This window comes from Panthera pardus, unplaced genomic scaffold (genome assembly GCF_024362965.1).
Source record: "Panthera pardus isolate Hobbes unplaced genomic scaffold, ASM2436296v1 HiC_scaffold_17, whole genome shotgun sequence".
Lineage (NCBI taxonomy): Eukaryota > Metazoa > Chordata > Mammalia > Carnivora > Felidae > Panthera > Panthera pardus.
The window spans coordinates 35360305-35387822 of record NW_026526732.1 but is presented as its reverse complement, the minus strand read 5'-3'; the positions used below and the strand labels follow the sequence as shown (position 1 = coordinate 35387822).

Sequence of the window (27518 nt, the reverse complement as noted above, 5' to 3'; positions counted from 1 at the left end):
AAATAAATTATGGCTACAATATAGGTTCCTGCCCCCCCCCCCCGACATTGGGTTTCAAGTTCAAAGATTGGCAATGTTTCTTTGGCACAGTTTAGATTACCTGCTCTCTTTATAAAACTGTAGGATTATCAGTGTAAGCCCTACAGTCTTAAAAGATAAAAATACTGATTATTTAAAATCTCAAATGGTGAGCTATTGAGGTCATTTTTCATTTTATGGCCCTTATCTTTTTGTAGTAACAACTAAATTATGTTATTTTCAGTAATATCATTTAGCTTTTTTCTATACTTTTTAAAGAAGTATATTATTTGTGGAGAAGTGATAAAAATAGAAAAGTAGAAAAATAAGTGTATAATGCAGTGGTAATTCATCATAAATACTCTTATGAAAATGTTTGTGTTAACTTCACATAATGAGTTTTTCCCCAAACCACTGAGAATTTCTCTGAAATCTGGGTTAAGCACTCGAATAGTACATCATTATCTGGATAACCATAATTTATTTACCCACTCAACTTTACATAGATATTAAGATTGTTTCTAATTTTGTTTATTGTAACCAATGCTTCAGTGAAGATTTTTGTGTATAAATATTTTTCAATTAGGGGTGCCTGGGTGGCTTAGTCAGTTAAGCGTCTGACTCTTGATTTCCACTCACGTCATGATTTCACGGCTTGTGAGTTTGAGCCCTTCATCAGGCTCTGTGCTGATGGCTCAGAGCCTGTTTGGGATTCTCTCTTTCCTCCTTTCTCTCTGTCCCTCCCCTACTTGCACTTTCTCCCTGTCTCTCTCGCAAAAATAAATAAACATTAAACAAATTTTTTTTCAATTATTATGAAAACAATACATAGTAAAAATGAGATTTTGATGATAAGGAAGAGAATAAAATAAATAGCAATAGCATCCTCTTCAATTTATTCATCCCCCATCTCGTTTACAAATTTAATCACACTGAGACATTTCTTCTACTAAGTTCTTCTGGAAGAACTTATCTTACAAACAATATCTAAATAATATTCTTAGCATTTTCATCACCATTAAATACTGCCTATTGACTCTCCATCTTAAAAGACAAATGTTTTGGGCGCCTGGTTGACTCAGTTAGTTCAGCGTCGACTTCAGCTCAGGTCATGATCTCATGGTTTGTGAAATTGAGCCCCTCATCGGGCTCTGTGCTGACAGCTCAGAGACTGGAGCCTGCTTCACATTCTGTGTCTCCCTCTCTCTTAGTCCCTTCCCCACTCTCACTCTTTCTTCCTCTCAAAAATAAATAAACATTAAATGTTTTTTTAATTAAAAGAAAAGACAAATATTTCATTTATGCCACCTCCTTCCTTCTCTCCAGTATTCAGACATTTTTTATTATGTATTTCATCTTTGGTATCTTTATCATATTACATAAAAGCTTAAATCACTATTTCATGATCCATTAAATTTAAACTAATCTATTTAATTGTTAACTGTTATTATGTTTTTTTATGGTTATCTTTGCTAGATTTTGATACCAAGTTTTTACTAGCTTCATAGACTAAATTACATAGCTTTCCACATTTTTAAACTTTGAAAACACTCTGTAATAACTAACTGGTACCATAACTTTTTGTGGTAATTCTTTGATCATTTGTCCTCTTTTGATATATTTAATTATCTTTAAGGTTCTCTTTTTGCCTTATTTTCTTTTTCTTTATTTTTCAAATCTTCCTTCTTTCCTATAGTGGTCATATTGTTTTTTTCTTATTATTACATGAATTAAATTTTAATTTGTGTACATTATTTTTCTAAGAATGTAAGTATGTAAGCTTAAAAGTTTACTTTAAGCAACTGTTTTTTCTATATCCCATAAACATTGTTAAATTTCTTTCTCACAGCTGTTATATTCTATTTAGAAAATTATTTAATCTGCAATTGAAGTCTTGATTTTTTTCTTTTACTCAAGAGTTATAAGGAGAAATATTTATTTATTAACTTTTAGAGTGATTGAATTTTGATTAAGATTCTATTAACATGTTGATGTTTAGAATTAATGTAATACTAATTTATTATGACATGTTATGAATGTAGAAGTATTAATTTATGTTAAGAAAACAAGACTGATAATTTCTGCTTTGGGAAATTGAAACTTTCTATAGTTAGTTAATGAGAAGCTACAATAGGTATTTATAACCATATAATGTGTAATTCAACAATAGATTATTCACATTTTTCTATGTCTTTTTTTTTCTAATCCATCTGCAAATATTTGAAGTGGGTAGGTTAATATTCTTAGCCACTGATTTTTGGCCAGTTTCTTTTTGAGCCCCCAAATCTTCTGTTGTCTATATATTTTTGTACTTAAAATCAGTGCTTCTATGGTGTATAAATATAATTTAATGTGTTTTTTATTGCATCTTCATCAGTGTAAAATGAAAGCTTGTCCTAATGAATCTATTTTAATTGAATTCTACTTCGGCCATTACTAATACTACAACTGTTTTTACATTTCTGTATGCTTTCCAAATGTAGATTAACATTCTTTCACTTTTAGTATTTCTTATCATTTTGTGTATCTCTTCTGAACATTACACACATGTAGTTTTTATTTTTAATTTTTTAACGTTTTTATTTTATTATTTTTGGGAGACACAGAGAGACAGAGCATGAGCAGGGGAGGGGCTGAGAGAGAAGGAGATACAGAATGTAAAGCAGGCTCCAGGCTCTGAGACATGAGCACAGAGCCCAATGAGGGATTTAAACTCACAAACTGTGAGATCATGACCTGAGCCGACGTCGGCCACTTAACCAACAGAGCCATCCAGGCGCCCCCATACACATAGTTTTAATATCAGCAGTAAGACCGTGATATTTACACATGGTTAGTGTGTGGGTCTGACAGTCTTTCTGTCCTTCTGTGTGCTTTCACACTGTAACATTTCTTTGCTTGTTTTTCCCCTCCTTTCCTTTTTTGAGTGGGCTATATTTTATCGATTTGCTCTTATATTTTTCCAGATTCTGAAAGTCGGAAACTTGTATTTACTCATCTGTATTTTTCTATTTTCTAATCAAAGACAAGAATAAAAATTGTCTTCTGCATTTCTCTATTTAAAAAGAAAAAGTAAATTTAAACTGCTTTCATGCCCCTCCTCCCTTACCCTCAAAATGTCTATTCACATGAACTCTCAGTCTTTTTGTTTTGTTATACTCAGTTATGTCATACTTAGATTATTGGGTTTTTTTTATTTTTGGTTTAAGTATATTTTTGCTCCCCAGGCAGTTTCCATCTCATGGTAGTCTGAGTTATGAACCAACAGGTATCACAAGTCACTGCTTATTCTTCATCGAGTGTCCTCAGTCAGTTATGGAAATTAGTCCTTGATCATTGTGACAGTTTTTCTGTGACATTAGTTTTGGTAGATGCTTTGAGATTTTATCTTTTATTATTATTATTATTCTTAACATCTTCAATGATACCCCAAAATGCTGTGTTAGCGAATTGTAGCCAGCTTCTAAGTGAGCCTTATGCCTTTTGATTTTCTCTTTTCTTTACTGATATACATCAGTTTTCTAACGTTTGTGTCAAAATAGAATCTAAACGTTACTATAATTAAAACCTCAGGAACAAGATTATTTGTTTTTGAAGTGTTCGTATGTGCCTTGTCTTCCCTTAGGTCTGGCACCTGGGTCTTGTCATTGCAAACCTGGCTTCAGAGGCGTGAGTTGTGATCGATGTGCCAGGGGCTACACTGGCTACCCAGACTGCAAACCCTGTAACTGCAGTGGCGCAGGGAGCGCAAATGAGGACCCTTGTTTTGGACCCTGTAACTGCAAGGTGCGTTATACATTCTGGTAATGTCCACTGTCAAGACAGAAGGTCACTTTCCTTTGTTTCTCTGTTCTTCTGCGTCTGTTGGCATTAAGCAAATTGTAACAACTTCTCCTGTAAACCTCCACTATTTTATATTTGGCACTCATGTGTCTTTACAACCAGGTTCACTGCTGCAAGGCACCTCCCATTTGTCTAAAAACCTACAAACGCATGAAGGCCAGGTCACCTTAAGAATAGGTGACATTTTATAGCAAAACCACTTTTCTCCCATTACCCATCTAGTCTGTTGACTTAAAAATAGACAGCACAACAAATAGCAAGCCTGAAAAACTACTGTACATTCAAATATACCATAGCTTTGTATTTAATTTTGAAAATAATTCGTCCAAGGTTGTATTCCAGACTTTTGAGTAATCTTCTGAAGTTTAAACCCAGATTGTCAGCAAATACCATATTCAAATTCTTCTGTTTTATTAGCAAAAATGTAAGAAGCCATAGTGGAATTGATTAAAGCCTCAGTATTTCCTCCCAAGAGTACTTTCAGAAATATGACTTTATTTGTTGTACATACCCCCAGCCTAATAGCTCATCATGTTAATGCCAAGGGATACATTACAGCTACAGCTTATACACATAGAGGAAATGGAGACATGCACAAGTCTAAAATGATAGAATTGATTTCCTGTAGCTATAGCAATCAGTTCCAAAACACTGGAATTAAACAATGTTATCTACATTAGTTTAGAGAATGAAAAATCCATTGAAAACGTTAGAATGTCATACTGATATAAAAATGAATGTTACTCATTTTTTTTGTTGTTCTCAATCATGGTTGGAACCTTATGAAGAATTTTTATTCATTCATTAGTCTTACCTAGGAAGCTATAAATTATATGCTCACGTTTGTTGTATGTGTGCATGTGCATGCAAACGTTAAAGTATAACACAAGGGGTGCCTGGTTGGCTCAGCTGGTTAAGCATGTAACTTCGGTTCAGGTGATGATCTCACAGTTCATGGGTTCGAGCTCCACATTGGGCTCTGTGCTGACAGCTCGGAGCCTGGAGCCTGTTTCAGATTCGGTATCTCCCTGTCTCTGACCCTGTTCATGCTCTGTCTCTCCCTGTCTCAAAAATAAATAAAACGTTAAAAAAGAAATTAAAAAAAAAAACCCAACCACTATATATAGCAATTAAGAAAACATAAGCGAATGAACAATTAAGTGAATAGCATCATTACACGAGTTGCCTTTCAACTGTGTGGTACTTCAAATGGATGATTATAAGCTCTTATAAACTAAATTTTTTAGGGTAAAAACTTGTAAAAAACAGGTTTTAATAGATACCTACATAATTAAAAAAATCACTAATTATATGCATATAGAAAATGAATCATATCATAATATGTATGCATGTAATGTGCTATAATTAATTACCTATAGCCCCTTGTTTATAAAAATAATAAATACCCAGTGTTCCAATAAGATATACATATAATTTAAATAGTGAACAGATATTTATTAATGTAGAAGGAAATGTGGTAGCTTATTCTGTTTTACATAAAAATGATTTGATATAGGTGTGTCAGTTGATTAAAACAACATGGATCAATCAAAGTGGCATTTAACAAATAGTACTTTATTGAGCAGCTAAGATACTGGAGATTTAAATTCAAATAGAATTAGAATGAGATCTATGTAAGGGCTCATTTCCAAAATGCATATTAACCAGTAAACATATGCACATTTATTCCGTTACACTATTACATGTAATAGTTTTTTATAATTTTTATTAGGAAAAAGTATCATACTTAATGAAGTAGGTAGATCTTTTAAGAAAGCACTTTGTTATAAGGTCTTAAGTCTAAATATATTTCTATTATAACTTTTAAAACTTCTATTTTTTAAGTTTATTTATTTTTGAGAGAGACAGAGAGAGTGAGTGGGGGAGGGGCAGAGAGAAAGGGACAGAGAGAATCCCAAGCAGGCTCTGCACTGTCAGCACAGAGCCAGACACGGGGCTTGATCTCACGACTGTGAGATCATGACCTGAATCTTAATAGAGAGTCAGATGCTTAACTGACTAAGCCACCCAGGCTCCCCTATTTCTATTATAACTTTGAAATTGTTAGCACTCTGGTAAAATATCATACTGAGAAAAATGGGCACCACTTCTGGCACTTTAAATATAAGTATGCTGGATGAAACAAAGAAAATAAATTTGTAATCATGTTGATGCAGGAAAGAAAGGGAAAGCCCTCAATGTTAGGAATTCTAAGTTAAAGGGAGGGAAAGCTCCCGTTTTAAAGGGAAATCTAAGTTAAGCATAAACCCAAGCAAAGCTGAGCAAGGAAGGTCTTAATCCAAAAATGCGGGTTAAAGTTTGGAGTTTGAATGGCCTCTCTGGGAATTGACATTAGGATTTGGAATCACAGAGAGAAATTAAAACAGAATTCACTTAAGCTTGGACTCTGGAATTGTCCCCTGACAGTGAAATAGGCACTAGAAAATTCCACCTGCAAGCTGGAAGTGGCAATAGTCACTTTGTTTTTCCTTTGGGGCTCTAGGTAAAGAAAAATTAGTGTGTGGTGAGGAATCAAACACCCAAACCTGTGTCTTTCATGGGAACAGGGTCAGTTTTATTCTCCCTTTATTCTAAAAATTTTCAACAAGTCAGGTGAGTGGTATCCCCATAGGAAAGAGAGTATAGCCTCACCTGATATTGAGCTCACCATAAAAGCGTGTACTGCACAAAAGGAAAATAACTACAAAATGAAATCAGAAGCCACAAAAGTCGGAATGTTTGTACACTAAGAACTAGAAAGAATCAGATAATCTGAAAGAATGTATAAACATAAGAATATATGAGCATATTTTTATGATTTTTATCATGATTTTTATCTGATAAAAATCATAAAAATATGTGGAAAATACATAATCATAAAAATATGATTCAGACATAAAACAATAACAAAAAGAATAGGAAAAAAACAATACAAGCTTTGGAAAAGAAGTCAATATCTACTTCTAGAAATAAAAAAGTTGCATATAGTTGAAATTTAAAATTCAGTGAAAGGGCTGAGCAAAGGTTTAGAAACTGCTTAATAAAGAATTAGAAATCCAGACCTGAGGAAATTACCTATAAATTGATATAGAGAGGTAAAGAAATAAAAATATGAGATCCTAAGTGGCATGGCTAATGGAAGGATAAAATTCAACGTAAGTTTAGCAGCAATCACCACAGAAGAGATTATTAGATGAAATAGGGGAGAAAGAATATCCAAGACATTATGGAGAGAAGAATTGTCAAGAGTTAAAGAAAATTATACATTATCTGTTTGAAGAATATAAAAAAGAAATTCACCACCAAAGCTCCTAGTAGAAAGCCTGCCCACTGGTCAAGATTGAGCGAAAAAGTGTTAAATATATTAGATATCCTATATTTTTATCATACATATCATATGTACTAGAGACAAATATGTATCTATCCTATGTGCTAGAGACAAATATCAGATTATTGCTTGTGTTTACCATTCACAGCCCAACTTCATTGAAAAAAACTGCTCAATAATGCATATACTTTTTAGAAAGAAGAATATTCAACCCAGAAGAGAGTTCTACTGGCTTGCAGAATGCAAGAATCAACCTATAAAACACAATAACATTTCTATATATCAGTGATAACTTAATATAAAATGTAATGAAAATATTTAGAAAAGAAGCAAAACCTATATGATACCTAGAAATACATATTTAAAATGGAAATACTTTTTAAGGAGATTATCAAAGAACATAAGATTAAATCTTTATTTGATTTTTTTTAAGATAAAATTTTAAATGGGGAGGTAGCTAATACTATCCAATCCTGGTGAAAATCTGTAGAAATGGAAATGTTTACTACTGCTGTCATTTGGGGAAATTAGTACTACAACCTTAGGAAGGCAATAGGGCATCTAGTATTGTTAAGATAATGAAGTCCTATCAGTCACCAACTCCACTGTAGACATTCATGCGAAAGAAACGTGTACAATTTGTAGAAAGAAGCAAATGAAAGATGTTCAACATATACCTCCTTGTTATAATAAAAATTGTTATAAAAAAATTATGGGGTGCCTGGGTGACTCAGTCAGTTAAGCATCCAACTTTGGCTCAGGTCATGATCTCACAGTTCGTGAGTTCAAGCCCTGCGTTGGGCTCTGTACTGACAGCTCAGAGCCTGGAGCCTGCTTCGGATTCTGTGTCTCCCTCTCTTTCTGCCCCTCCCCTGCTCACACTCTGTCTCACTCTCTCTCAAAAATAAATAAACATTTAATTTTTTTAAAAAATTTAAATAAGTAAAAAATGAATTTAATAAATAATAAATTTAATACAATATAAATTTAATACAATATAATATATAATTATATAATATAATATATAATAATATAGTATTATAAATATTATATAATAATATAATATTATAATATATAATTATATATATTGTATATATTATATAATATAATATTATAATATATAATTATATATATTATAATATTATATAATAATATAATATTATATATAATTATATATAATATAATAAATTTAATACAAATAAAATTAGAAAAAAATCTAAATATCCACAAATTAGTAAGAAAAATGAAGTGTAATATATTCATAAAATCTGACACAAGAAACAGTTCAAGTGAGTGAAATAGGTTCACATGTCTAAACATTGATTAATTTCGGAAACTTCGAGTAAAGTGAAGACAACTAATATCATCATGTTATCATTTGTGTAAAGTTGTAAGACATAAAACAATTTTATGTTGAGTAAAACACACAAATATAAATTTCAGAAGAGTAGTTAACTCTAGAGAAAATGGAAGGGGAACAGGACAGAAGTGAAGTGAGATTCAAATGTGCCTAAGTATTTCTTTAAAAATATATCTGAAGCATACATGAAAAAAATGTTAATATTTTTAACCTCTGGTTGTCATACATACTTTTCTGGTGCTTTAAAATAATTCCTAATTTAAAATGTCTTTAAGCAAAAGAAAATAAAATCTAATTAGAAAAGAGGTAAATGAAAATTTTAATATATATCAACTACTATCAATTTTACACATAGATTTTCTGTTATATTCTTGCTTAGACAATGATATTGATGAATACCATCCTCATTATATTTCAAAATATGAAAACAATGCTAGCTCAAGACATGAAAATAGTTACTAATTTTTATGCATTATTAAAATTTTTGAAATTTCTCTATCTTCTTGTGCATTAAAAGAGGCAAGCATTCTCAGATATATAAGTCACTTGAATGCAAATGCTCTTCGACTTTTGTATTTATTTTAAGTACCACAGGCTAGAAATTGGCTCTTTTGAAGTTTCGTGTCATGTTATCAAAGTCAGTTGGATTTCAGACTCTGATACATAATATAAACTGACCTTGATCTAGGTTGGAACATGTCCTTTTATTTTTATCAAAGTCTTATAATAGAAAGATAAGTAGTGAAGTAAAAGATTAGATATCAAAGTGTGTATTTCATTGTGCTTTGCTTTGGGTTTTTATTGCATTTTCAGTTAAGTCCTTACTGGACCAAAAGCTTTTGTGATCTGACCTTGGGCTCTCTTCCCAGAATTTTCTTGAGCTTCAGTCACTGTCTCCCAGCCTTGCTTACATTCTTTGAGGCACCAAGCTCTTCCTAACTCTGGAATTTCAGAGTCTATTTAGATGGGTGGGAAAACCTCACACCTGGCCCATCCCTTGGCTTAACTAGGCAATTTTCAAGGCTCGCTTCCCTTTCTTAGCAAAGCTGGGACCCTAGATCTCCCATAGATATCATGCTTCTGCCATAATCACTTGTAACATCTTTGTCTTTCCTTTATGATATCTTCACAACTTGCAATCTATTTAATATCTCACATCTGTTATATATTTTCTTCATCAATCAATAAGCTGACAGTGACTCATACATAAAAAAGAAGGTAGAAAGGAAACTAAACAATTGTGAAGATTTGAAAATCACTTAAATTGGCTGATTCATATTTCTTAATCTAGAAAATGAGGATATTAAATCCTTCTTACCTAGCTCTCAGTCGGTGAAATTATAGCAGTGAAGCCTTGTGCAAGTATAAGGGATCATCATAAATACCTACTCATTACTTTTTCTGTTTATTTGTATTTCTTTTTACAAGTAGAGGTAAGTTTTTCATTCTTTTCCTCTAATTGGATTTTCGTGGTGTGTGCTAAGATTTTTAATGGTTTTGTATATTGCTTTTTTCCATTTCTATACAGAAATGATCACCTCATTAACTTGTTAGGCTCAAACCCTGGGCATTTCTACAAAAGGCTTTCAATTTATATATTTGATCCTGAATCTAAACTACAGATGTAAATTTTTTAGCATAAAAAAGCTCATATAGGAATTTGTCTCTTACAACACCCACAGTTAAAAAAATTATGTTAGTCAATTTTGTGATATTAAAAGCTGAACTTGTGAAAAGTGAGAATGATTTTCTTTTCTTTTCTCTGTCTCCCTAACCTACCCACTATTAATATTATTTAGCCACAGAACAATGTACTTAAAGAGTAAGCACTCAACAAATAGTGCTGATTAGCTAATTATCCTTCTTTTGTTAACTTCTCTAAATACTAGGATGCATTAGAATGAAGGGCAAAAACAGAGGAAAATCTGTAATTGACTACAAACAACCCCCCAAAACAAGCATGACTGCAACATTCCTGAAGCAATTATCACAAAACATAACTTAAATAGTCACTGGAGATCCTCTTGGTAACTTTGTCAATAGAATTCCCAGTTGACTAACAATCACAGTTAAACATGTACTGCTGAAGTTGTACCTAATTTATAAGAAGGTGGCTTCATGAGAATGGAGGCAGGGAAGCGATTGTGACTCCATTTCTCTAGAGAGACGCTGTGTTGAGGAAACTCTAGCAAAAAGAAAATTGGTGTCAACCCAACAGTATCTGACTTTAAGAAAAAAGAACCTTATAAGGTTTTACTAATTCAACTATGTTTTCAGAGGAAAAGAGTACCAAAGGAAATAGGGCAGTTATTATGAATATTTTGTAGGATGGCCACAACATATCTAATTATATACTCAGCTAAATATATTCTGTAGAAATATGTGTCTAAAGCACACTTTTCTCCCTAAAGCGATGAAAATTGGTTCTAAGAGGGGTTGAAGTACCATTTTCATTTTATGTATACGGCAAACATATTCATACAGTGTATTTGTACATAGAGTATATCTGTGGACTTAAGATTTCATGGTAAGGATGATTATGAAAAAAAAAATAATGAAAGATGCTCCTTAGGGGCTTGATAATAAAATCTAGGTTGAGAACCACTGGTCTAAAGTGAAATTGCACTTTTTTTTTTTATTATCACCATATATAAGAGGATAAAACTATTATATGGATTAATTATTTATCATGGAAAAATAATTGACTATTATTAGTTATTTAGTTATTTTAATATAACCAATTAGAATAATGGTTTAGAAACCAAGAAAGTAGAATATTTGGTTTTAAGACAATATGGTGATATAAGGGAACATTAATCTCTAGGATGGAAGTCTGGAGCATTCTGGAAATTACCTGTGTCATACGTTTAGATGTAAAAATGATCAATAAATTTGACTCTAAATAAATAATATATTATACATTTACTGGATTGACAAGAGCTGTCCGTTTGAATGAATGCTGAGAAAGGATAGATTAGACTCCCTTTTATTTGAACAGAACAACCTTTAAAAATTTTATGAAATTATATGTTAACTCTTTTCGAAGTTGATTAGTACAAAGGAGTGATAGAATAATAGCTAAAAGGGAGAGAAATCTCATAATGACTGAAAGAGCATTTAGGCTGGAAGTTGCAAACTCACCATCATTAGATATTGAAGATCAATTTCTTTCACACCTGTCTTATTTTTAATTCAGAAGCATTGAGGACTGTAGTGATGAATCCAGTGTCTGACTCAGGGCAAATACTCAGTAACCCTTTTAGGGAAGGGACTTCCTTCTACCTTGTACTCAACGTGTTTCCCCTTACTCTTACTTCCTTTGCTATAATTCTCCTGAAGGCATTTTTCTATTTCCTCTGGCTTCTCATATAATGCTTTATATGTAGTAGCTCACCTATGATTTGATAATGAGTGAGTAATAATAGCAAATAAAGGAATAGTGAGAAATAATGGATAGAGGTTTTAATAATGTAACATTGACACCAAAGTGAATTATATTGCTCAAGGAATTTACCCATAAAGCAAATGACTCACTCTCAATCTGAGAATCAAAAATTTAAGTCCTGGACCATTCATATCAAAAGAATCTTCCAAAAATGAATCAAGACTACAATCAGGGCTGCTTCATGGATGGCATTGTTGATGAATAACAAAGAAGGTTTGAAAAAGCAATTATGTACCTGGGAACCCATAAAAAGAATTGAGACCCAAGCGGTCAAGACTGTATATGTTAGCACGCTACCAGAAGGTGGGGAACTTGTCTCTATGAAGGTTCAATATAAGTCCTGTAACACTATACCTTTGTGTGGAATTGTGCCCCTTTAAAATATGTTAAATATCAAATTGTGATTTCTTCTAGTATTCACTGTTTTGAAGCTTATGTTGTTTTAAAGAAAACTTTGGAAACACAATCCTTAAATAAGACATTACTTAGATATACTCTCTCAAGGGAGATTGGAAAAGGAAAAAGGAAGTAGAACCTAATATAACTAATTAATTCTATACAAGTTGAGACATGACCTGAAAGCAGAGTTCTGATGATCTAAAAATATTTTGTCACCAATACTTCGTCTTCCTTCCAGCCTCAAAACGCCCTTTTAATTAGACCATGAGGACACACATATAAGTAGGTACTATATTCACCATATTTACTATTTACTTTTGGCTTAATATTTATCTCTTGAAGAACCTGAGAACAATCAGAAACAAGCACTTTTCAATCGAATGAATCAAGCTCCATCTGAATAGGAGCTATCACTCACTAAAGAAAAAAATATGGTGTAGACTCAAGACTAAACAAGTAGGAGTCTAGAAACTTAAAGTTGTGGCAATAAGCTGACATGCTGTGCAATCGTAAATAAGGTCTATTCAAATCTTATAGAAATGGATCATTACTTGTGAAGAGGGTTGAAGTGAGCATGAGGGTATAGAATAGGATTAGCTTGAGGACCTGTCAAAAGGTCTAAAATATTTTGGCTTGAAGATTTGTCACAATAAACAAAAGAAACTATTACTCTGGGTAACGTGTTTTTACAGGTATAATCACCCTATTATTTTTACCACAGTGTGTTGGGGCTTCCCAAGACCACACTCATTTTCAATGATTCACTAGAAGGACTCACAGGATTCTGAAAAGTTGTTACACTCATAGTAATGGTTTTTTACAATAAAAGAATATTGATTAAAATCAGCAAGGACAAAGGAGCATAGGGAAGAGTCTAGAAGTCACCAAGTGCAAATTTCCAGTTATCCTTCCCAGTTGCATCATACAGAGAGTATTTCTCCCAGCAACAATGTACGACAACACTTAGGAAGTATTCCCAACCAAGGAAACTCACCCAAGTCTTCCTGTCCAGGGTTTTTATTGGGAGGTCAACTACACAGATAATGGAGCACTCCTATGACTGACCAGTCTCCAGTACTCCTAGAGATACAGTGTAGCTCATGGCGTCTGGTGGACAAAACTAGGCATTCACCATAAATTGCATTGTGAGCTAATAAATGTGGTGCAGGGTTCCAGGCAAACAACAGAAGACATTCACCATGAATCAATTGTTAGCATAAATTATCTGGTGTGACCCCTGGTCCCGGGTATACAAAGCTATTTTTATCACACAGAATATTACAAGGGCTTATAGGTTATCTCCCAGGAGCTGGTGAAGGGACAGTCAGTTCAGTATCTTCAGGGTTTGAGCACTCCAAATGTATTGAATTAACCCTTTACTGCACCGTGAGAGAGTTCTTTGTACCAGTGTTTCCCATTTCATAGCCATTTTGCCGGTTCTTGCCAACTTAAATTCCTCAGGTATAGTTCTGGTAATTTACCTCCTGCTGAATAACTTAATTCCTAAGGGAAAAGGTCCCTATCTCTTCAGGAGTAGCCTTAAAAGTTCATTATATGCAGGCAGGGACACTGGAAGCCAAGTCCCCAACCAGTGCTTTGCATCCAGAAATATTCAGTATTTTTTTAATGTTTATTTTTGAGAGAGAGAGAGAGACAGAGTGCGAGTGGGGGAGGGGTAGAGAGACAGAGAGACACAGAATCTGAAGTAGGCTCTAGGCTCTGAGCTGTGAGCACAAACAGAACCTGATGTGGGGCTTGATCTCAAGAATTGTGAAATCATGACCTGAGCCACAGTCAGAGGCTTAACCGACTGAACCACCCAGGCACCCCCAGTATGTTTGTTTTGAAAGCATAAATGATGAATGAACCTTCCACTCTTTGAATTATTTATTGTTTCCAATATCATTGCTAACATGGGTCTCTCATTTTATCTCCTCCAATAGGTTGAATTTTTAAACCATGCTTCAAAATTCAGGTCAAATTTCACTCTTGCCACAAAGCGTCCTCAAGCCTTCATAGCACAATTAGTCCCTCCTTCTGTGTTCCCATAATTTAATTGATTAATGAGTTGCATGATCCTATTCTGCCTTGCTTTCTGGTGGATTGTAAATGTATCATTTTACTCAGCTCTAGATGTTGGCCTTTAAAGACACATACATTGGGAAAAAAAAAAAAAAAAAGAGAGGGCAGGAGCCAAACCATAAGAGACTCTTAAAAACTGAGAATAAACTTAGGGTTGATGGGGGGTGGGAGGGAGGGGAGGGTGGGTGATGGGCATTGAGGAGGGCACCTGTTGGAAGGAACACTGGGTGTTATATGGAAACCAATTTGGCAATAAATTGCATATTAAAATAAACAAAGACAGATACCTTGACCTATCCATCTTCATAGTCTCTAGAATCCCTACTCTAATGCGTTGCTTCTGGTTATTCATAAATTGAATATTGAAACCATTTAATCATATTTTTCAAGGTTATTTTACCAGGTTAAATAGAGATCAGGAATATGTAACTAATGTCTGAAAATTTCAAATTGTTGAACTCAGTCTGAATCTCACAGTAGTTGTACAAGCTTTCAAATTAGAGTAAACGAAAAGTAGATTAGACCAAGTGCATGAGAACACAGTGTACAGAACAGCTGCACTGTGTCCTCAATGGGATAAACTAAATTATAATTGTAGTGATATTTCATCTTTCCTGCCTGTGTACTCTTCTGAAGAGTCTCCCAGCTTCAGGGCTTTGGGGACTTATTTGTCACCACAGGTCTGAAATTAGTTTGATTAGTTTTGCTGACATTTATTATCTCAAACTATCTGAAATCTACCTTAGCAGTAAAAACTGGAAAGAATGTCAGTAGCAATGATTTCAATTTGTGTATATATCAAGACGTTGAAATTTGACATGTGAACACAGGTCATGAGACACCCCTTTGTTTAGGTTCCCAGGAATATAGAAGTGATTGTGGTCCCAAGTGGGTCATAAAAATTAACAGTCAAAAAGTGACTTTCAAATGCATTGTTCTCTTGGATACAAGGAGAACCACTTTATTTGTTTATTCTTACAAAGTTCACTTTTTTCACACTCTTTCTTGTCCTCTCTTCTATTTTTTCTCCTATGTTTTCAGATTTTATCAACCCTATCTTCTGCCAAATTTGGGTTTATTCAAAAATAATCTTATTAAACATCTACTATATGCATAGCACCTTGTGTGAATGAAAAACACAACCACCAAGAGATTCATTTAAGTTTAATAAAATTTTATTTAGCTAGTGCTCCGTGTTGTACTATTTTCTGATACTATAAAAATGAGTAGGATAAGGTTTCTACCTCTGAATAGATTATGGTATACAACTGGAGCGAACAATCCTGGAAGATATAGCTATGCTTTTTTGGTGGTTATCATAGAGCAATGTATAAAGGGCTATGGGAACACAGTTGAGAGAGAAGACCTCTAAGGAGAAGAAGCTTCAGAATTAAGGTAATGAGGGAATTCAAGAAGAGGAAAGATATGGAGCCAATGCAGGTGTAAGAGAATATGTTTCTTAGAAAGCAAGGAGCCTTTATTTAGAAGTTATTAGTCAAGATTAACTCTTCTTTTCATTGAGAAATTACAGCTTTCCCCATTTTTTCATCAGATAATCAGCTTTCTCTGGCCCGAGTCCACAGTAGAGAGGCCCATCTATACACAAAAAATTTTTCAGGATATTGGGACTAGAATTAATGATACCAATCTGAGCAGTCACTGAACGAGATTCATTTTTTCCCACAATATTACTATATGATTAACTGGCTACTCCAATGCATTAAGGGAAATGCTGTGAAAATTAACCAAGCAAAACTTTCCTCTTTTTCTGCTTAGTCCCATCAAGGGAATCTATGGCCATTCACCCCAGTTTCTCTCCTTGCCAGATTCTTATGCTTGCCTCAAATATATGAATTTTTTACTATGTAACGTAGAAAGGGTTTTGCCATCTGTATAATATCAACAGTCTGTCATACATCCATTAGTTTAATTCTCTAATTTTATCATACATCATGTGTTCTAAGCAGAAGTAGTTCAACAACAGAGAATGGTGAACCAGACTGACTCCATTTTAGTCAGTATGGCTTGCTGTTTGTATTTATCATGGTATTTACTCCACACTCTTGACATACGTGAAGAACAAAATTGGAGCTAAAAGCTACAACAAATTAGTATCCAATATCCCTTCCCATCAGTGTGGTTCGAAAAGATATAGCTTAATAAGGAGCTTTTGAGTAGATTTTTAAAAATATCATTATACTTTAAATTCGGTTGAGAGGTAAAATGAAAAATACACAGTGTATCTTCCCTAAACGGAACTAAATAAAGACAGTCCTTAATCTTGAAGGGCACCTGTGTTTCTATTTATAGGAGAATGTTGAAGGTGGGGACTGCAGTCGCTGTAAATCCGGCTTCTTCAACTTGCAAGAGGATAATCATAAAGGTTGTGACGAGTGTTTCTGTTCAGGGGTTTCAAACAGATGTCAGAGCTCCTACTGGACCTATGGCCATGTAAGCAATAGCCTTTTCATTCTGTACACAGTTCCACATCCCTCCTTGCTATTGTTCTTTTGTAAGAAATTAAAAAAAAAAAAATTCTGGTAGTAAGTTCCTCTTAACAGTTATCACGAAACAGTGATGGAATTTTCTTTCAAATGCTATTTGCGTACCTTTGATCAAAGACTTTAGGGTTTTATTTGTAGCAGTGTGTGGCCTGGAATCTCTTAGAAATAACAAACATTAGCCTTTGCAGTGTCCATGATTACTATGTGAGGCAGTAATGGAATTAACGTTGTTATATAGCCCCAGGGGAAGATGATTCAATAGAGAGAAAGAATCAGATTGTGATATGAAGAATTATGTATTCCATTCACCAATATTTTTGGTATACAAATTAAGAAAAATTGCTCCCCATTGCTTTTGCAACTCTTCACAGTGGTTTGTGTCCCTATAGAGGAGGTATGAGAGGAAAATGGGACCCTCAGGGAATTTCGAATAGCCTGTGTGGCAGCTCTTAAGACTGCAGAGTGACAGGAAACAAGCTACAGAGAGAGAAGCCTAGAGGAGAATGAGAAAGTCTACCACCTGGGGTTGAGAATGCAAAGTTGGATTCTTATACTTGGAGAGCCACTGGAGGATTTTTATCAGGGGAGTGATTTGACCAGAGTTGTGTTCTACAAAGATCGTTATTTCAAGGAACTACCTTTCAACCACTCCTTCCGCTGTAATATTTTGAATAGTTTCTGACTGTACTCTCATTTCTGAATTTGAATCCATACACCATCAAATATATTGCCTCCAGAGCAGATTGCACAGAACCAACAGCAAATAGACATCTCTAGCCCACTTCCTCCTCTGTTTGTAGAGTTTCACTCCACCCTCTAGACTGCTCCGTTAACATATCAAAGTTTCTTGATTAGCGGAAGAGCAGAAGTAGCACTCAGCCTTGGTGTTCAGCATCTAGGTCCACTGACATTTCCATTTCAGTCAGCTTTCTGGTAAGAACTTCCTCTGAATCTCACTGGTCTGTCCTAGAATGCCTGAAGGATGCTGTTGGAAAGGGGGAGAGAAGGAAATAAGTAGCCTCTATCTGAAGATCTAACTAGCCAATATGTTTTTATTTGGTCTTTCTCTTTAGACCATGGCAGTTCCAGCAACTGCATGGGTTTGGGAGAATCAAATGACCTCTACATGAAAAAAAATTAAAAATACTTCATGCACATATTATCACCATCACTATTCTGCTCCCCACTACCCACAACACCAAGCCACTCATACACATCTAAGTAGGCCCCTGGTAGCCACAGAGCTCAGTATCTTGTGTTTTGTCCCAGCTAGGTAGGACAGTCTAAATTAGAATTGTAGCTGTATACCCACTCCTGGCCAGAGTCTAAAGATGGAAAAGCAAATCACCGCGTGTGTTTCTGATTTTTCCTTTAAGGCTCCTTCCTTTTCTGGGACAAGGATCTAGGCTATGAGTTTCGGTAGTACTCTGACCCCATGGGAAGGACTAGGTATAGTATTTTGAGCTGTGGCCATAGCAACAGGCTGGTGGATTCAAATGTTCTCAAGCCTCAAAATCGAAATTTAATTAAGGGGAAGGTTGGAAATACTAAATGAAAAGCTACCTTTCATGCACTTGCATATTGTATTTCTTTTCTTCCTCTGCTTTACAAATATATGTAATACCTTTTGGAATATTATTTTCCATAAGCAACAGGAAATTATTAGCAAAATGGAAAATATGAAATTGAGAATCCAATTGTCTGATAATTTGTATAACATTATAATCATCGTGTAACTTTGAATGAATTTCTATTTTTTAAGAAAGAAGTATTTGGAATCATAACTTCTTAAAAGCATTGGATCGGGGCACCTTAGTGGCTCAGTTGGTTGAGCATCTGACTTCAGCTCAGGTCATGATCTCACTGCTTGTGGGTTTAAGCCCCGCGTCAAGCTCCGTGCTGACAGCTCAGACCCTGGAGCCTGCTTCAGATTCTGTCTTTGCCTCTCTGCCCCTCCCCTGCTCATGCTCTCTCTCTCTCAAATGTCAAGTAAAACATTTAAAAAAATGTTTTAAAGCATTGGATCAATAAAACTAGATTATTCCGTATTACTATTCAAACTCCTAGAACCATCAAGAAAATAATGAGAACCTATAATGAGTACATATGATAAATTTCATATTTTCCACAACTCTTATATTTTTCTAAACTTTTATAGTTTTAGGGGTTTTTTTTTTATTTCCAAAAAATTGACACTATACGGAATATGGAAGAGAAAGAAAAGGATATGACTTTTGCTTTTGTTTTTCCTAAATAACAATGATTGTGTGTTTTCTTGAAGATACAAGACATGAGCGGCTGGTACCTAACTGACCTCTCTGGCCACATTCGAGTGGCTCCCCGGCAGGATGACTCAGAGCCAGCTCAGCAGATCAGCATCAGCAGTGTGGAAGCCCAGCGTTCCCTGCCACAGAGGTACTACTGGAGTGCACCAGCTCTGTATCTGGGAAACAAAGTAAGTCCAGACAGTGCTGGCTTCCTGCCACTTTGCTTTAGCTGATCAATGACGAGTTTCATTAAGTATTTTTTTTAAGAAAAGTCAAAACAAATTGATGGTGTGTTGTGTTGCCAGAAGCAACGAGATCAGTTTTAGTTGGGTATTTCTCCCAGGATCCATGGGAGAAGTATGTATACCAAGAGTTAACGGGCTATGGCATCTGTAGGTCACAACTTTACATAGTTGGTGTTCTGTACTCACTTGTTTTTTTGGCAGTTTCCAACTCATTTTTATGCGAACTTTTTGAATGAATGACTAAACTAATGAAGACTCTAGGATATTTTTGCAAAGCCTCTCAGATGATTTTGCAAAACCAACTATAAATATTGAAAGAAACTGTGTTGCATTTACTTGAAATAGCTATTTTTCTAGAGTTGCCTATGGTGGGATGCTTACTGGAGTTTTCGTCATCTGTGTCTATTTTATTTCAAAACTGATATTCAAGAGAGCTAATTCTTCTATCTTGCATGAATGTTAATTGGAAATGAAATGTATTACATAACTAACTTAATGCTTGCCATGAAGTCTATGTAAACAACATATTTCCTGGAGCTCAGAGAGAAAACTACCCTAAAAGAAGTGCCAGGTTGAAAGCCCATTTGTTTTAAAGCCCACCACACACATATAAAAACATACACAGATAAACAAATGTAGCAGTCTTGAAAATGCAGGTGTTTTGTTGTTGTTGTTGTTGTTGTTGTTGTTCTGTTGTAGATTAACTCTATCTAGATAGGTCCTTAGCTTTTACCATTTTATTTTATTTTGCCTAATAATTTGTTGGAAACCAATTTGGTACAGTAATTCTGTGAAAGTTAATACCTTATGGGCTGATGGTTACATCACTAATCATATCAGAAACTGCAGCAGTCACAGAAAAATCCCTTAGCAAACCGATGCTGTGTAAGCCTGTATGTTTTCACCTATAGGATTATTGTGTTACTTTGGAAGAAATTTTCTTTGATTAAACAAACAAAATATATTTACTGTTAGTGGTTCTCTTGCATGGCATATGACTTATTGAGGAAGAAAAACTTAGTAGTTCACATGTTAGTGAACACAAACTGGTTGGTGGTTTTAGCTAATTAAAAAAAATTAACTAGTGGCCAATTTCTTTCTTTTTTTTTTTTAAGGTTTTTAATGTTTATTTTTGAGAGAGGGAGACAGAGACAGTGTGAGTGGGGAAGGGGCAAAGAGAGAGGGAGACACAGAATCCAAAGCAGGCTCCAGGCTCTGAGCTGTCAGCACAGAGCCCAATGCGGGGCTTGAACTCAATGCCAGATCATGACCTGAGCCAAAGTTGGACACTTAACCGACTAAGCCACCCAGGTGCCACTCTTTTTTTTTTTAAGTGCTTATTTATTTTTGAGAGAGAGAGTCAGAGTGCAAGCAGGGGAGGGGCAAAGAGAGACGGAGATACAGAATCTGAAGCAGGCTCCAGGCTCTGAGCTGTCAGCACAGAGCCTGATGTAGAGCTGGAACATAAACTACGAGATGATGACCTGCGCCGAAGTCAGATGCTTAACCCACTAAGGCATCCAGATGCCCCAACTAGTGGCCAGTTTCTTATTTTGAGCAGACTTCTAAATGCTATTATGAAAAATGTGTTAATGAATAAAACCCATTTTTCAATGAATATGTACTTTAAAATAGACAGTGTATATTGCATAAAATTCTACAGCTATAATAAAAAATCCAGTTAAACTTATATTTGCAAGGTCTTTTACAACAAAAAGTCATTCCATCTTGTTCTATTTTGGAACCTCCTATATTCCCAACAAGAATAAAATAGCACATAAGTCTTGAATATCCACAGCTTAAAATTGCCAATAAATAAATAAATAAATAAATAAATAAATAAATAAATAAATAAATAAATAAAACATAGATAAACGTCCAAATTTTTTCTGCTCTGAGGAGTTCAGAGAAGAGCCTTGGGTCAAAATTGGATGAGTTTCAAAGGTCTTATTTTTCTTACAATAGTGAAACTTATTTAATAGCTTATCATAGAATATTCTTAACCACATTTTCCATATTTTTTCTTGGGTCATATGCGTTTTCTTTCTGTTGGCTGAAAATCAAACTGACATAAGCATGGAAGCTAATGGGATATTAAATAACACCAGAGCAAAGAATTTGGACATCCTGTTCCTAGATGTTGGTGCCCAAAGATAACTTCCTTTATCCTGGCTGAACTGTTCCTTATAACCACCCACAACGAAGCCCTTCATATTCCTCCACAGATCATTTTCACTTCAAAACACTGTGCTTCCCTCCCTCTCTAACTTTTTCCTCCCTTCCCCTCCCCCATGGTCTTCTGTCAAGTTTCTCAGGATCCACATAAGAGTGAAAACATATGGTATCTGTCTTTCTCTGTATGACTTATTTCACTAACCATAAGAGACTCTTAAAGACAGAATAAACTGAGGGTTGATGGGGGGGTGGGAGTGAGGGGAGGGTGGGTGATGGGGATTGAGGAGGGCACCTGTTGGAATGAGCACTGGGTGTTGTATGGAAACCAATTTGACAATAAATCTCATATTAAAAAAAATAAAATAAACACTCAGCCGGGGGGGGGGGGACCCACTGTGCTTGCCTCTGCTTCAATTTCCACTCAGTGAACAAAATAATGGTAACAGGGTGTGCAAATTGTTTGAATACGGAAGACAATTTTTAATGCAATGTGGAAGCCCTTGGTGGTTTACTGTCAGATATCTCCGTATGAATGAAACAATTTGCCTTAATAACTGAACCATATAAATCTTTGATACTACAATAATACTGCAAGCTGTCACAAATTACCACCGTACATCTTAACTGCCACGTCACGTCACGTAAATTATAGTCATGGTGACATGCTTAGCTTGGTTGATTTAATATCTTGCTAAGGAAATGGAAAATTGTAGGGCCTTGTTTATAAATTCAATAAAGCCACTTCTCTAAATAGTTGAGGCTAAATTCTTTACCAGTAATTGCTGTTCAGATCAGAGCCATTGCCAGAATCTGACAGAAATAGTCTATCAGGAAACCAGTACATCTGCTTGGATACTGAATTTCATTTACACCCATGACCAGGAGGCTGTGGGTATATCATCCCACCTCCGCTTTTTTAGTGTTAATTCCAAAGTCAAAAAAAAATATTTATGAGATGCTATTAGCTTTGCTAAATATTTGTGTAACAATTTTTAAACATATTCCAAAGCGCTTGGTTAGAAGGCTACTTCTAACAGAAGGGAGATGTGCTATGCTTATTCTGTTATAACGAAGATGCCACATGCCGTTCTTCCTTTTTTTTTCTTCAGGAACCTGACTCCAAATAATAAAACTGCTCTCACATGGGATACACTTTGCTGACTGAGAGGCCCACCTGATTGTGATAAAACTCAAGAACGCTAGCCAGTCGAGCAAAGGAGTATTTTTTATCCTAAGACACATTTTTATTGACTGCAGACCCTCTTTGGAGTCATGAGGCACACATAACTGAATATGCGTGTGGGGGGGGGGGGGGTAGTCATGAGGCCTGGAAAATCTTAGCACATTTTTATACTGCCCGTTCCATTTAAATATTTTCACCATCTCCCTTATGAGTTAATTCTTCAATAGCAATCTTGAAAATGTTTTTTCTCACATGTGAGTGAATATCTAGCACAATTGGCACAATCAAGCGTTGGTTCCCCCTCACTCCTCATTTTAGAGAGTCAAGGAGGATTAAGTCAGCCACCCAGAGGGTTGTATGAGCCAGCATTTCATTTTCAAAATGCTTGGCAAATGTTAATGCTTGGTTGTAGGGCACTGGTTTACGCATGGGACTAGGCAGGAATGGAAAGATCTAGAGGGCAGAATCCTGCTGGTTTGCTACAGGCTACAGCTATTCAGAAACAGTTTGGGTATTTCAGAGTTGGAATAATTTACTGCTTTAGTAAACTAAGTGCTATTGGAACACTGAAATAGTCATTTACTTAAGGTTCCCCTAGTGGTCTGAAATAGTGCGACTTCCAAAAGCAATCGTCTCTGCATCTGTAAAGTTCCCTGAGAATCTGGCTTGGCCTGTCTACTCTTCCCGCATTACCATTCAGGTTTACGATTCTGTCTCTGAGCATTATTAAATTAATCTTATGTGATTTGTTCTTCACAGAACAATGCTTGTTTTCTACAACATGACGTTGTCGTTTTCTGTTTCTAGCTCAGAGAAAGAAGCTTTTAAATTGTTTCCTCTAGTTGCCAACAGTACCTATAGGCAAGCTTAAGATGCACATTATAAGTCTGCTGACAAAATAGCATCTGGCTTCTAAAAGAAATCTCTGGTACTTCCTTGTTGTGCTTGCTTGACTTTCAGTTCCATCGCTCAGATCTCAAATTGAACCTCTGGATTTGAAGGAGACTGATGTTTGAGATTTATAGGGTAGGGTCCTTCTTATCACATAAAAGGAGCTCAACTAATACTTGGTGATTAATGCTACATAATAACAACAGCAGGCTGTTGTTGTTTTTTTTTCCAAATAAAAGGATGGAGCTATTATTTATTTGTTTACTTATTTATTTACTTATCTGGGTTTTTTAAAGTATTTAAATTCCAATTAGTTAACATACAGTGTAATATTAGTTTCAGGTGTACAATATAGTGATTCAATAGTTCTATACCACACCCAGGGCTCATCACAAGTGCACTCCTTAATCCCCATCACCTATTTAACCCATCCCCCCATCCACCTCCCCTCTGGGACCCATCAGTTTGTTCTCTATAGTTGACAGTCTGTTTCTTGGTTTGCCTGGCTTTTTTTTCCCCGATGATCATTTGTTTTGTTTCTTAAATTCCACATATGAGTGAAATCATGACTCTTGACTTAGGATTTATGTCAGCGTTGAAAAATTATTTCAAACATGGTTAAAAAAAATTAAAAACTAATAAACATAATCCAATCTCCTCTCAATTAAGGTATTGTGGGGCGCCTGGGTGGCTCAGTCGGTTAGGTGTCCAACTTCGGCTCAGGTCATGATCTCACAGCTTGTGAGTTCGAGCCCCGCGTCGGGCTCTGTGCTGACAGCTCAGAGCCTGGAGCCTGCTTCTCATTCTGTGTCTCCCTTTCTCTCTGCCCCTCTCCTGCTTGTGCTCTGTCTCTCTCTGTCTCTCAAAAATGAATAAATGTAAAAAACAAATTAAAAAAAAAGAAGGTATTGTGTATGTGGGAGAATGGCACGACCATAAAAGTAAATAGGACAAATCAACGGTGATTGAATTTTTATTCCATGAATCAGATCTCATTAAGAATGATTTGATGGGGCACCTGGGTCACTCAGTCGGTTAAGCGTCCAACTTCGGCTCAGGTCATGATCTCACTGTTTGTGAGTTCCAGCCCCACATCAGGCTCTGTGCTGACAGCTCAGAGCCTGGAGCCTGCTTCAGATTCTGTGTCTACCCCCCTCCCTCCCTCCCGTGCTCATGCTCTGTCTCTCTCTGTCTCTCAATAATAAATAAATGTTAAAAAAATTACAAAAAAAAAAAAAAAAGAGAATGATTTGATAATAGAGTAGTACCAGGAAGATTTACTGCCTAGAACTAATCAAATGAATTGTTAGGGGTACATGAAGAAATATATTTATTAAAAACAAACAAAAAAGCCGAGCACTCACTTGTTGCCCATAGCTATAGTAAAGTCTACTATGCAAAATTATCCCACCTACAAGGTCAAACATGCATATCTCCCAATCTTCCCTAACCCTATCATAAGAGTATCTTGATATTTTTTAAATTAAATGTATAAAGCACTAATTTTAGCATTGCAAATTATTAAAGGAGAATTTTAATATTCATATGCATCATTCTGTTTGTAGCACCTTATAATGAAGTACAATGAGAACAAAGATCACTGTTTCCAATTGAGCAACTAAACATGCACTAAATAGGAGAGCATTTAGTTTAACAGCAATTTGATGACAAAAATTAAGGAGTTTACTTAGCAGTAATATCAATCTCAGTTAACTTTAGGATAGTTACCAAAAAGTAGCAAGTGAAACAATTCCTGGAGCCAACACAGAGCTGGTAATAGTTCATTTTCCCACCACCTAAAATGAAACATCTTTATAATGGAGAGGACATCAGGTAAAGTACTCACAGAGTATTATCTTAGTAGAGGGGTTAAATTAGTCCTACACTACAGGCTGCTCTAAATTCACCCTAACAAATATTAAAAGCAAACCTTAAAAGAAACCAACTTGCTCCAACTAAATTAGCTGCATGCCGGAACAAAGTCCAATACTACTTAATTACAACAAAATCCAACACCCAACACTATAAAATCAGCATGCCTGGCATCGAATCAAAAATTACCAGGCATGTAAACAAGCAGGGGCATATGAACCATAACCAGGAAGAAAATCAGTCAATGAAAACAGTCGCAAAAACGACAAGAAGATCATTCCAAGGCATATCTGAATTGAATTATTTAAAAAAAGAAAATGAGAGAGACAAAGAGAAAATCATAAAAGCAGCCGGAGGGGGGAAAAAGGCACATCATGTACAGAAGAACAGAGATAAGAAAGATAGAAGATTCTTGTCAGATAGGATGCAAACCAGAATACAGTACACGAATATTTTAAAGTATTGGGGAGGAAAGAAACAACAACATACAAAAAAGCAGTCCAGAATTCTTTAGCAGGCCAAAATATCCGTGAAAAAGGAAAGCAAACCAAGAGTTTTTCAGAGAAATAAAGGCTGAGCTACTTTTTCACCAACAAATTACACTAGGAAAAATGTAGAAAGTTTTTCTGGTGAAACGAATATGATGCCGGACGTTTGTCCCTACAAAAAGAAATTAAGAGTATCCAAAACAGTATAAAATAATGTTTTCTCCACTGATTGCACCTAACACAGGACCTCCGGCTAGTCATCTCTTTAGCCCTGGGGCTTACCACAGTGGTTACTGAATGAATAACAAAACACACAGACTTAAAATAGAATTTCAAGTATTCTTTGTACACAATTTTTTTGAAACGATGCAAAGGAAGTCTATGCCATACGAAGAACGTAAAAGTTTTTCCTTCTTCAACCCCTATCCCTCATCCCAAAACCAAAGAAAGGCAAAATCATCAATTAGAGAATTTCAATCAAATCTTAATGTAAAGCTACATTTTTTTCTATATCTTCTTAAATAAAACTTTATATCGTGTTTTATGTGCAGCTCAGTGGAGAACCATAGGGAAGTGATTGATTGTTGATTCTGGTACACTAGCCCTAGCTCTTGTGGGACAGACTCCCGGGATTCTTTAGTAGGTCAGTGTTATACCATTTTGGAACCTATCATAGCTAGAGTGTTCTTTATATACTGGGGTTTTTTCGTCTTTTTTTTTTTTTTTTTTTTTTTTTTGTTAATAGTGGAAAGGGAAAGTCTGCAGGGAAGGATGGGAGACGGATATGTGTAAGGGGAAGATGGCCTAAAGACAAAGAGAGAAGGTGGCCATCTCTAAGCCAAGAAAGAAGTCTGGAACAGATTCTTCCTTCACAGCCCTTAGAAGAGACCAGTCCTGCTGACATCTTGATTGTGGACTAACAAACTCACACGTTATTTTCTTTCTTCGTTTTCATGAGAATCGATTGAAAGGGATTAATTAAGTAAGGAGAAGTCATGGTCAGTTATTCTTAGCATTTTCATCCCTATGCCTTTCACAGATCTGATTCAAATTCTGGATATCTACCTTACTAGTTTTATGATCTTGGACATATCCCATAATTTAGTTGAGTCTTCCATTATCTGCAAAATGAGAGTTCCAGCCTTAGAATTGTGCAAAGCCCTCTAAAACACCCTTAGCACGCAGAAGCTATTCACTAAATGTCAGTTTCTTCATGAATTTCTATAGTTGTACACTGTAGGAATTTATATGTATCAGAGATAGTCTTTATATCAATTAAAGATGTTTGTTGCAGAACACTTTGACCCCTATTTATTGCCATCTGACAGAGCATCTGGTGGTGGTAAGGGACAAGATAACATTAAAGATAAAAATGGACAATCAGAGAGAGTTCATTTTAGCAAGCAAGTAGATTACAT

General features: G+C 35.3%; 1 protein-coding gene across 4 annotated transcripts in view; it reads left to right on the top strand.

Annotated features, from left to right (window-relative positions):
- Positions 1-27518, top strand: part of LAMA2 (laminin subunit alpha 2) — a 620981-nt gene that overhangs the window by 271460 nt on the left and 322003 nt on the right. For all 4 annotated transcript variants that reach the window (XM_053904501.1, XM_053904500.1, XM_053904503.1 and 1 more), the window contains exons 10-12: positions 3644-3804; positions 16786-16926; positions 19261-19434. In XM_053904501.1, the coding sequence (XP_053760476.1) occupies positions 3644-3804; positions 16786-16926; positions 19261-19434 (476 nt within the window). The remainder of the gene's footprint in view (positions 1-3643; positions 3805-16785; positions 16927-19260; positions 19435-27518) is intronic.